The sequence below is a fragment of the Lepisma saccharinum genome, chromosome 16, assembly GCF_977018435.1.
Source record: "Lepisma saccharinum chromosome 16, izLepSacc3.1, whole genome shotgun sequence".
NCBI classification, from domain to species: Eukaryota; Metazoa; Arthropoda; class Insecta; order Zygentoma; family Lepismatidae; genus Lepisma; species Lepisma saccharinum.
In genome coordinates this window covers 64,467,201-64,480,001 of record NC_139244.1, presented here as the reverse complement: position 1 = coordinate 64,480,001, position 12,801 = coordinate 64,467,201, and the positions used below count along the sequence as shown (strand labels likewise).

General features: G+C 39.0%; 1 protein-coding gene across 4 annotated transcripts in view; it reads right to left on the bottom strand.

Annotated features, from left to right (window-relative positions):
- Window positions 1-12,801, bottom strand: part of LOC146000510 (PTS-dependent dihydroxyacetone kinase 1, dihydroxyacetone-binding subunit DhaK-like) — a 138,428-nt gene that overhangs the window by 16,150 nt on the left and 109,477 nt on the right. For all 4 annotated transcript variants that reach the window (XM_083138245.1, XM_083138248.1, XM_083138247.1 and 1 more), the window contains 3 exons: window positions 12,451-12,536; window positions 5,375-5,534; window positions 312-544 (listed from right to left, as the gene is read on the bottom strand). In XM_083138245.1, coding sequence (XP_082994371.1) covers window positions 312-544; window positions 5,375-5,534; window positions 12,451-12,536 — 479 coding nt within the window. The remainder of the gene's footprint in view (window positions 1-311; window positions 545-5,374; window positions 5,535-12,450; window positions 12,537-12,801) is intronic.

Here is a 12,801-nt window from a genome sequence, read left to right as displayed (position 1 = left end):
TAATTAGAAGCCTGTGGTTGAAGTTAATGGATTTGCTCGCGCATGCGCAGATCGTCTTGTCGCAAACCGATCCACGCGATACCGTACCGAATTCCACGGACCATCGTTGTTTTGTCGCAAGCCGTCGCAACGTGATTCCAGTTAAATGTTTCGTTCGGTGTGCGGCCGCCCATAAGATAATAATATTACACCTTCCCTGCCAAGGTTTGCAACAAAAATGAGTCGTCCTGTTGTGTCGGACCCGGTGTGCTGCTGGCCTTAAAATTCAAAGGTGGAACTGAAAAGCACGTTGCTGACATTACATGAGTTACCTGTGCTTTGGTAGGAGTCTTCAGCTGGACGTCTTCCTCCTCGTCGTCCGAAGGGATTCTCTCCCAGGGCCCTCCGGTGCCAGGCCAGCACGGGGCCCCTGTGTGGGCGTCCAGGTAAGAGAGCCAGTGCTTGTGGCCCGTCACTTTCAGCACGGACACTTGGATCCCTGCCATCTCGAGTGATGTCATGAAGTGAGATCCATATATCCTTCCAACGGTGATACCCCGTATTTCTTTAAAATGAAAACAAAAGTAGTATTTATAACAATACATAAGGTAAATGCATAATGTTACGTCAGGTTACTGGTTTTCCTTCCAAAAGCTAAATCATTCGATGCGCCCATTTTCCATAAATCTCTGGACAAAATCGCAAAGTTATGTAAATGAAAATATAATATTAAATATATTCACATATTCAGTATTTTATATTTATATTCAGTGTCCAAAAATAGTGTTTACACTCTTTGAACGTCAATAACTGGAACACTAATAACAGCAAGTATGAACTTTTTGGTGTCACATACCTTAAAGTTATAGAAGTTCAAAACGACCACCTTTGGCAGTAATACATTATGTGCAATCTGAACACATGGATAATCAGCAGATACGGTTTCTGCGGGAAGGGAAGCGTAGGATGTCTTAATTGCATGTCTCACGTCACTCGGTGTATCTGGCTTTGTGGCGTACACAGTATTCATCACAGTTCCCCAAAGGTAGTAATTTAACTTTGTTAAATCAGGAGATTTGGATGGATATTTGACTCTTCTTACGCTCCTCGAAAGAAAAATTTCTCAACTCTGCCATTTTGTGTACACTAATGACTACCGCTTAGCAGGCTGTGACGGGAAACATTATTTTGGGACACTGTACTATATATTTACATATAAATACATAATGCTAGATATATAAATTCTGTATGCTTACTAGTAGGTATGTAAAAATACACCTCAAGAGTAGGGTTACCATACGTCCGGGATTAGCCCGGACAGTCCTGTTTTTTTTTAGTGCTGTCCGGGATTGCAAAATGTCCGGGGTTTTGAGAATATAAACATGAAAATAGCTACCGGTATAGAATATTCACGACCAGAATTTATAACCGGCAAGGATCGATCGATTATAAGGATCGATTATACCTTTTCTTTCTTCGAGATATCGACTTCCGAGCGGTTCCGTTTCCGTACTTCCGTGAGCGTCTTGGTGGTCAAGGCAAGCAATTTTTAAGGTGTTTCAAAATACTGATATTTCATGTGCCAACATTTCTAAATTGGTTGAGTTTGGTTATTTGCTATGTCTTTGCCTGAAACATCTGCTCCAGTTGAGAGAGTTTTCAATTATGGGGAATATTTGGTCTGCAGAAAGAGGTAGACTTCCAGGATCCACTGTTAAACATCTGCCATTTCTGAAAAAAGGCATGTCTAGTGAAAAGTTCAACTGAGTCAACTAACAGATAATGCTACCTAGAACAGAGAGGCTTCCTAAACATCAGAAAATATATTATTCAATTAAACATTTGAAAATTAATTGATTGATTTTAGAAAATAATGTTAATATTTCTTCTTGTACAATTTATAGTTTAATGTTCCAATAAAATGTTAAGACTTTTAAGTAATTTCAATTTATTTTTGTAAAAAAAAACAACTGAAATTCAGCAGTAACGAGTTGATCGCGAATATGTCCTGGTTTGAGCCCAAAACATTATGGTAAGCCTACTTACAGGGTATGTAGGATTGTAAAATATACGCTATATAAACGAACATTTGTTATCACAATCACTAGTTGCAACATTATTTAAGAAAATAATATTTAAATAATATATGCTACAATAAGAAACCATAATTCCATGATTTATTATGTAGGTGTATATTATTGTAAGCAGTAATTAAGAACTGAAGTAAAAATACTTAATGTCAAAGCAATGTTCGATGGAAAAGTACAGGTACTTCATTGTGACAACATTTCGTGAATCATTAAGTACGTGCCAACGCCAATTATCATTTTATCAATACTTTGGGTGCCCTGAACCTGGCACTTGTAGTTTGCTCCGATCGACCCCCCCCCCTCTCTAAGAATACGTCATGCCTATACTTATTGGATTGATTGATTGATTGAATTGCAATATTGTACTTCGCTTTTTCTGCCACCTTTGGCTAATTTGCTAAGATGGGGCTGAGCGATGACATGAAGAAATTGATGAATGGACACTCACAAACATCCATGCCCAACCCTGGATTTGAACCCGTGACCTCTGGCGTCGTAGCGCGATGTGCTAACCACTCCGCCACGAGGGCCGTCTACACTTATTGGAGGTTTGCTGTGTTGTTTTAAGTCCACTTTATGCACAGATAGGCTAATCGGGACTAAAACTACAGTTTAAAGTGAGATATGAACAACTGTGCCCTGTTCCTCCACCAGGTATAGAACCCGGGACTCCCAGATTACAAGGCAAGGCGACGACGTAACCACTATGCCATCGGGAGGCAATTGGAGAATTAAGAACATGACAACAAGCCATAGCAGCGACGCCTAGACTGCCTATAAGGCAGTGACTCTTGTTGCGAAGGGACCTGCGGTCAACAACCAATTAGACCTACCGCTTGGGCAAGAACAATAAAATCCCTCCTCCCGGAAACAAACAGCAGGGAAACAATATTTTGTCAAAACAACCGTTCTGTGCTATGAATGGACACCGGTTGGTACGGTGTCCGGCGAATACCCACTACTTAAGCTACATAGAATTGTACGGACGAAGTGACTACTGTCGGATTAAAAATTATAGATACTCGAGTTTGGACTCCCAATTAAAAATTAACCAATAGGCCTACATAAAAACGAGTTACATCAAAATTTAGCTTTTTCAATTCTGCGTTAATCTATGCCAACCAAAATTTAAGCTAGAAGCCCGCAGTTTCCACGGTTCAACGGACATCGCTGTGTGTGGTGTTGCCACGTTGCACGTATATATTTACTCCGTTGAATAAAAATCTGCACAAAAATCGGTATTGTATGTGTATTGACAATGATAATGGATTTTAGTACATAAAATATGCAAAGAGCTTAAAAAGAAGACAAATATTGTATTTATAGGTCTACCAAATACTAAGAAAGAGTTGTTTCGCAAAATTCATCACAAATTTTAAAAATCTGAAAATAAAGAAATGTGTTTAAAACCTTTTTGTCTGCACCGTACTAAAATTTCATCACGATTGGAACAATCGTTTTTTTTTATTTATAGAATTTCAAAGAGAGCGATCCTTTGCAAATCTAAAAAAACGACACTTTTTTGTTCTCACGACGATAAAAAAAAGAAGGCATAGTCGAAAAACAATTGGCTAGCATAGATTAACGCAGAATTGAATAAGCTAAATTTTGATATAACTCGTTTTTATGTACATCTACTGGTTAATTTTTACTTGGGAGTCCAAACTTGAGTATCTATAATTTTTAATCCTATAGTAAGTCTACATCAATGCAAATGATTTGTGCAATAATAGAAGGCAACTCTTAATGGATGCGGTTTTAATTTTTGTTCAATGTTCCGTATTTAATACATTCACTTTATTCACACTGTCAAAACCGAATGTATTCTCCAATTACAATTTCCCTTTCCTTTAATTGTAATGTTAAGCATGACATTCATTTACGTTGAAAAGACTTAGACTAAAATGGTGGCACGATGTTAACATTTATGAAAGTTATCGTCTTGTGGCACTGGCGTACGCAGAACATTGGCACCAACTGATTTGGGCCCGTTAGGTGGCAATAATAATATCGTGTCATTTTTTTATTATTATTATATTTGTTTTTGTTATATATATTTGCTTTTATTTAAAAATGTTGATTTTCTCAAAATTTGGCTGGGCATAAGCAGATGCTGGTGGAGGCTGGGTATATTCGGGGGTTACCCCTTTCTGTATTGGGTTATTGAAATCAGTTAATAACATATATTAAATAGTAAGTATGTATTGTTGGTGTGCATTAATATCCATGATACATTGAAGGAAGAATTTATGAGATTTTTTAAACTTTTAAAAATCCAATGGTGTTGAAAAGTTGGCGTTCTAGCTGCTTTCTACGTGGGTCGTTCAATATATAAGTTTCCGTATGCTGTAAAAAAAATATTTTTAAGATACATTAGAAAACTATAAATACATGTGTAGGAGGATCCTTCCTCACTTCTCCACATAATCCCCATAGAGATTCAGGCATTTGTCTTACCGTTGCACTAATTTGTCCATACCCTTTGCAAGAAAATCAGGGCTCTGGCTATTGAGCACTATTGTCACATTACGCTTCACTTCTTCATCTGTTTCGAAACGATAACATTGCAATTCAGACTTTAACACCGGAAAAAGATGGAAATCACTCGGCGCAAAATCGGGGCTGTATGGAGGGTGGGGCAGCCGTTCCCACCCCAATTCTTCAATTTTGTGTTGTGTTTGCAATGCTGAGTGGGGGCGAGCGTTATCGTCAAGAAGAATGACACCAGCTGACAGGAGACCTGGTCGCTTATGTCGAATTACGTTTTTCAGTTTATCCAATGTTTGACAATAACGGTCAGCATTAATTGTTCTTCCTCGTTCCAAAAAGTCCATAAGCAGAACTCCCTTAGCATCCATGCTTCTGAACTCCTTATGACGCGAGCCCGCGTTTTCCGAACAAGCATTTACTTTTCGCCCTTGAGCGCATGCGCCTTCACGTCTGATAACGAATCGATTGTTGTTCCTTGTAGACGAAGGATGGCACTAGTCAAACATGTGCTTTTTTTTAATGGCATTGCTTTATACAATATAGCACAGGGAAACTTATATATTGAACGTCCCTAGTAGGAGGCGGCAAACGCACTTTCGTATATTTAGAGCTTTCCACTCTCAAAAATTGCAACTGCGAGTCATTTTAAGGGGGTTTGAATTTACTACTCTGGGTTTTCCCGAGTTCTTCAGTGCTTTTATTTGAAAATATTGCATTTCTCGAAATTTCGGAGGGATGGGCTGTACCCTTATCAGCCTCTCTGCGTTCGAATATGTCTTATGGACATACAAACAAAAATATGGTAAAAATATTACCAAGTTGCCTCTGGATGTCTTTCGTCATGACCCACTGTTCCAGTTGGGAAGATCCTCCGAGGTTGTTGACCAACACAGCAACCGTGTCCCCCGATCGAAGGCTCAAGCTTTGCTCGATGTAATCCAACATGATGGACGCTGACTCTTTAGATGAGCACAACTGAAATGGAAATATGTTTTGTGTTTCATTTTAGTTTGCAACTATTAAGGAGAGTGGGTTAAGTCAAAGAATAGTGCTCCTCTAAAACAGACCAATAAACAATAAACTACAGTTCAATATAAGTGCTATCTTAGAGTAAATAACAGAACTAATGTCCTCTAATTTTTATGTTAAGATTGCACTTAGTGAATGGGACACGTGTAAAGAATCTGTTCTGGAAGAAATTCACGAAGTTATAAATTTTTTGCATAGAGTACCTCTCAGTGGTCGGAGAATTACTTTTTAAAGTAATCGAGTTGCAGTTATTAGGTTAAAAAAATAACTGAGTTACATTATAGTTACTCACTTTAACTCAGTTACAGTTAGTTCCTCTTTTTTAAAAAAGTAACTCAGTTACAGATTTTCTTGTAAACAAATTTCAAATAATCAATGAGCATCAATTGTAATTAAAAAATGTATAAAGACATCCACGTGTTTTATTTATGTTTATGATACATTGGCAACATAACGCACACAAGAAATAAAAAAACGAGATAGAGAGAAAATAAGGATATCTCTAATATATGAAATGCAATAATACTGGCTATTTTCTTTAATGATGGAAAATTAGTAACAAGATGTTTACAGAATTCACAAGATTTGTACTTTTTATTCCAAAAATTTACCTCATAGATATTTTTATTGTACTACGTTCTACAGTCAAGGACACTTCTGGGTTGAAATGGCCTAATTTACTTTCAATGGAATCGCTACCACGCAGAAGTGTCCGAGACTGTACTACGAACCGTAAGATAAGTTAATTTACAGTTCAATGTGATATCCTAGTACGTAGCTGCGCTGACCAGTTTGGAGGGGGGGGGGATTGAAAAATATTTTTCTAAAGAAACATTATAAATTAACATAAAACAAAACCCCTCCCCCACATATTTCCTAATAAAACCCTCGAAAACAAGATAGTTTTGCTTACTTCTTATTTTGACGTATTTTACTATTTCCTTCGCAGAGTTTATGCCATTACTACTTGCCCCTACTAACTGTGCATTTGTTTCAAGCAAGTGTTAGAAAGAAAATCTGGTGGACTAATAAACCTACCTAATAATAATAAATGCAACAAATTTTCTCATCCCCTCGAGATGACAAATCTCAGTCAACCTGTTAAAACTACTACCAATACACATAACAATTAATGGATTCTAAGACTTTGCAAGTATAATTTTAAATCAACATAAAATATATCAATTTTTATCTCTATGGAGAAAGGGGGAAATTTACGAAATTTGGTATATTTAAACACCTGTGAAATAACGAATGTAATCATTCATATGTTCTCCTTCCTTTGTATGTTTGAGTCAACAATTAACCTGTTTGATACAATTAATTGCCCAGAATATATTGCCGATTTAAACATGTAAATGCATGAACTACCTGTTCTTGGTAGATAATTTGTTCGCCAATGAGAGTCAACGATCGATAGTAACAAATAACATTATCCATACAACCATATTTTAGAAACAACTGGGCGTAGGAATACGAAATTTTGTGAAAGATCACTAGATAAGTATGCACAAGAATTTCATAAAAAAATTCATAAAGTTTGTGTTAAGTACACATTTTGTTCAGGTAGAATAACGGGGACTATAAAAAAAAACCTGCCGCAAAATTAGTTTGGTATTGACGCTTGTGAAGCACGTGGAGAAAGGGGGTCTACGTCACTGCGGGACGGTGGGTTGCTGGCATGCGAGCCAATCAAAATCTTCCCAGAGCTTCACCCAAGCCCAGGTTACCTAGCAACAGAAAACGTTTATCTCGGTGTTGCCGCTTATCGGGCGATTCATCCTGCGATCAGTTTTCATGTTGTTCATGAGAGAACGTGTTGTTTGTTTGTTGCGTTGCGTTGCTGTGATATTTTAACCGGTCCGTTTGTTTAGTGTTTATTGAATGTAATGTATTCTTTGTTATATATAGTGTGCTGTTTTAGTGTGTTATTTTTTTGTATCTAATTTTCTGTGTTCTGCTTGAGTATGTCGTGTGCTCATAGGCGCCGACTCCATGGGGCTTGGGGGGGGGGGGGGCTCGAGCCCCCCAATATTAACGATGTGGGGGTAGAGCCCTTCAAATAATTTTGCTTAAGAGGATCTAATGTATTATTTTGCTTCTCTTGTAAAGTTTACTCTGAATTGTGCCACATGAACTTAACTTTAAATACACATTTAACATTTTCTAGACCATCAACGTTGGGGGGCTGAGACCGCTAAACAATCAACTTTGGGGAGGCTATGACCAGAGACAGTATGAGTATTGTCAACATTTTTACTAAAAAGATGGGCCTCCCCCATGGCGCAGTGGTAGCGTCATTGCCTTGTAATCAAGGGGTCCCGGATTCAATACCCGGTGGAGGCACAAGTGGTTCGGATCCCACTTTAAACTGTAGGTCCAGTCCCGATTAGCCTTACTGCGCATAAAGTGGACTTAAAAACACCAAACCAAACTAAAAAGAGTTTCAAAAGACTATGTGCATGAACTAGGGTAGTGGATGGGACGTTTATGCTACAAATGGCTCTCACATGACATTCAGAACGAGATCATAGATATATTAGGGAGATCTGTTTTGCGCTCCGTGGTAGCAGATATTAAAAGTCGGGAATATTTTGCTATTATGGTTGACGAAACTTGTGACATATTCATCCGTGGAGAATTAATATTCTGCTCTGCATTCGAACTGTGAATAAAAAAATAATATTTTTGAGGAATTCATGGGTTTTTATTAGGGGTGTGCGGGACGGGATAGGGATGGGATTGGAACGGGAAAAATTTTCAATTTCCCGACTAAGTCGGAAAATTTTCGGGACGGGAAATGTTCGAAATTTCCCGAAGCTCTGAAAATCTCGAATTCTACACGTCATTTTCACTTTAAGTGATTTCTGGATTAAAAACTAACAATTTACGATAAGTTCCAGAAATTGACAATGCAATAACGTCGAGAAATAACGACATTTTAAAATGAGCATTCGGTATTTCCCGACTGCTCAGGATCCCGATAAGTCCGGAAATCATTTCCCGAAGTCGGGATCGGGATGGGAATTTTTTTCCCGATCCCGGTCCCGACTTTTCGCGATACCGCACACCCATAGCTTTTATGAGATTCCGAACACTGAGGCCAAAACTTAAAAAAAGGGAGAAAGTGAGTTATTCATTAATTTATTTCAGTGATCAGCCCCCCCCCCCCCAATAATTTTGATAAATCGGCGCCCTGCGTGTGCTTGTGTGAAGAATGTCAAGCACAGGAGGCAATACTCGAGATGACAATATACCAAAGAGGCCATGCACTAAAAGAAAAATGAATTCTTCTCAAACGCGGGAGATGGTTTGTTCTGAGCGCAAATAATTTGAACAAGAGAAAAACAATGGGGGTCCAATCATTTTTGTAAATAAAGTTCTGGACAGGACTGCTGCTGCTTTCGGCGTGTCTAAGAACACTATTGTTACCATAGGGAAAGAAAAATATAATGTGGCAGAAATAAATATATAAATAAATCTATGTGAGGCTTCAAAACTGGAAACCCCAGGAAAGAAGAGAAATATCAGTAAACGCGTGACAAATTTAGATACCTTTCAGCAAGACGCTATTCGTCGCCATATTTACTCTTATTATAGGAGGAAAGATCATCCCACTGTTGGGAAACTGCGTGTTTCGTTGAAGATTTGGAACTTTTTCAAGATGGGGAAACATCTTTAAGGACAGTCATAAAATCTCTGGGATTCTCATACAAAAAAAAATTAATGGACGCAAAATAAAATAAAGTATGGAGGCAAATGGGGATATGCAGGTAGGGCTCCACACATTCTCGACCTAGGCCATATTATGGCGGTGATGTGGTTCACCAACCGCCTTTACCCCAGGTTTGCCCCAGGTACTCACTTGGGCTGAGTCGACCCCGGAGACGCTCGGGATATTTGATTGATGGATTTTTTGTTTTAAGTGCACTTTATGCACAGGAAGGCTAATCGAGACTGGTCCTACAGTTTAAAGTGGGATCCGAACCACTGTGCCATGTGCCTCCACCAGGTATCGAACCCCGGACCCCTTGATTACAAGGCGACGATGTTCCCACTACGCCATCGGGGAGGCCTGCTAGGGATATTTGAAAAAGTTTCACAAACCACCGCTTGAAAGTCAGACGTGCAATTCAGTACCGTGTGCAATTCAGTTGCGGTATAATTGAAAGATGGGCAGACTTTAACGATGACTTCGGAAAGAAGTGATTATTCAAAGTGTATATTCAATATTTTCAGAATGGATTGAAAAGGTAACCTGTAAACAATGCTCGTTTCGTTAATTCGTTCATGTTGTAATGGAAATGGAAATGAAGAGAGAAAACAATAAAACATTTCATCATTGTTGTTGTCATCGTTGTTATCCCGTTTTCCTGGAAAAAACAATAACACATTTCATCATTGTTGTTCCTTTTCATATCACGTTTTCCTCGACACAGCGCCAGACGGCTGCACTGCGTACCGTACCGCATGATATGGCAACACCGTGACGCATGTTCCTTCAGCTCTCAATACCAAACTAATGTTGCGGCAGGTATAGAACTGCACCTAGAGATTGAAGTGTGGTCCTAACAATATCGTATCGTACCGTACCTTCAGTTACCTGGAGACTGTAAAGACTGGCTCGCCTCCTTGGGTAACATACTGTCGGTACTGGGATCGATTTTCTGGGGTGTGTAAGCTCGATCCTATTTATACACTAATAATAAATAATGGCGAGCCTCCATAGCCTCAGCTGCGAGAAGTGAAAACAAATTTTAAAAGGACTTTAAGGAACTCGGACACTCAAATGCATTTTACATCTTCAAGATTGGAACCGGCACATATTTGGATATGAAAGTAAGGATTCTTACCCGTCTCAGCGATAGACATGAATCTCCTCAGAACCCTCTGGAGATCATTCCCCAAAACCTCCTTCACCAACGACTCTCCATCCCTTCTCCCCAAATCTCTTCTCTCCCCGCAGAACCATCCCCAGTTATGCAGGTGTCATGCTTCCTACCCGTCCATTTCCTGCTTCTCCTCCTCAGTAAATCCAACTCGGCAATCTGACAAGCATTCCATGAATATTTCCTGTCTGCACTGCTTGCTAACCGTCTGCGAGTAATGACATATTTTATATTACTAAATTTCCTCTTCCTGATTTTCAATGATTATCCTTCCTTTCTGTTTATACATAATTATAATTTCTTTACGATATGTTCCTCCACCAAGTATCAACTTTGTTACCCTTGATTTTCAGCTCGTTATTAAAGGCAGGGGTTACCGAAGAGAGACACAAGACATCGCATACCTGAATAGGCAGCGCTATATTTTACCCTGCTTTCGTGCATTAGATATATCTTTTTTCAATTATGGACAAGCTATGGTAGTAAGGGAATGTAATCCCAACTAATCCTATGCTAGGTATTTCGTGTATAACCTATACCAGAATAAAACCCGGGACCGTACTTGGTGATCGTGTTAGCCACTATAGTCGAGGAAAGATAATGTTTTCTGGTAAACTAATTGCAACAGAAATGAAACCAACTGCCCCTATAGTAAAAAATGGTTGGTTGGATTAATTTCTGTTGCAATTAGTTTTTCAGATGGCCAAAAAATTCCATAACTTTCCTCGACTACTACGCCATCGGGGGATTTCGAATCTCTTTTTGCCTAAATGTCCACTTGAAGAATGGCGACGTTGAATAACAAATTTCATAGGCATTCATGGTCATATGTCTTGCAATTAGTTTATATATGTGTGAAAAACTGAATAATTGATTGCACTCTTACCTTTGGCGCGATCTGTCCCGGATTCGAATGTCGGCGAGAGCTCCAAATGTCTGTGTTGACCCATCATGAGGACAATTGAGCTACTTGAAAGCAATAGTGGTCTCGAAACCAGGAAACAGCGGCGATGGGATACGATGCTCTAACCATGCATAACCCAATATCTGACACTTAAAGAGCTGTTGCGCCACGGAGTTCATTTTTAGTTTACTAAGACATTAAGACATTATCTATTTTTGGTCAAATTTCCCAATTAAAACTGTAGTCCAGTCGCGATTAGCCTATCTGCGCATGAAGTGGACTTAAATGCAAATTCTGTCACACGCACCTATAGTAGTCATTTCAACATTAGAGAAGTGAGAGAATCATTTCCAAAGAGCTTCGGAAGAAGCAATCCAGATCCCAAGGGAATATGGACAGTCAATCTGGCGGAATTTTTGAGCAGGAGCGCAGGTAGGAAAAGCGCATTTTCAAAAGGCCCCCAAAAGCATTAGCAAGAACTATGCTTCTCTCTCTGTCTCCCATAAAAGTTTTGAGTGTATTATATAATACGTGTAATAGTTTTTGTGTTGTGTTCATAATGTTAATGCCCAATATTATATTTTATTCAAAGGTAAGAACCAATCATCAGGTCATCGGTAGTGACCAGTGCGGCGATTAGGGGGGTGAAGGGGGCATTTTCCATCTACTATTAACCACTTTTGCCCCCGCACTATGGAAAACCTTATCTACAAAGGGAAATAGACTGTCTTTGCCCCCCACCCTGAGTTTGGCACCTTGCTTCCCCCGGTTTTGGAACCCAATCGCCGCCACTGATAGTGACAGTTGAAAGAATTGGTTTTACTCATTTTATTTCTTAAAAAATATTTTTACTGAGTAGACTAAGAAGTAATAGAAGTGTGTATATCATTATTGTATATTCCCCTTCTCAGATTTTGCATGCATTTTACACATTGATCGAAATATCGCCGTCCCCAATATTTAACGCACGTGTTTGCAAGCTTTGCACAATGATAGCTAAAATCATATTCCAATGATCCCACTCCAATCATAGTGGAGCACCATTCTTGGAAAGTAAACCAAACGCTACCTTCATCCTTTGAATGCCTTGTTCTCCGTGGACTCCCAGTCCAAGCTCTACTTCATTCTCCTGCAGCTCAAACAGTGGACCAAAACCTGAAATGCATTAATTGATTTAGTGTCAGACATGGAAAAGCAACACTCAAATCATTTGCTATTAGAACATTAAATTCCAACTAATCTGCAACAATACTTGTAGCGCGTGAGACGACAGAGACCTTAATTATTGCTTGCATTGTTCAATTTTACTAGGTTACAAGACTGCTGCTGACACAGATATTCGACGACACTCTAAAATGCAATATTACCCAAATATTTCCTGAATGAGACGTGCGTGTATATGCATATGTTCATGTGTGTC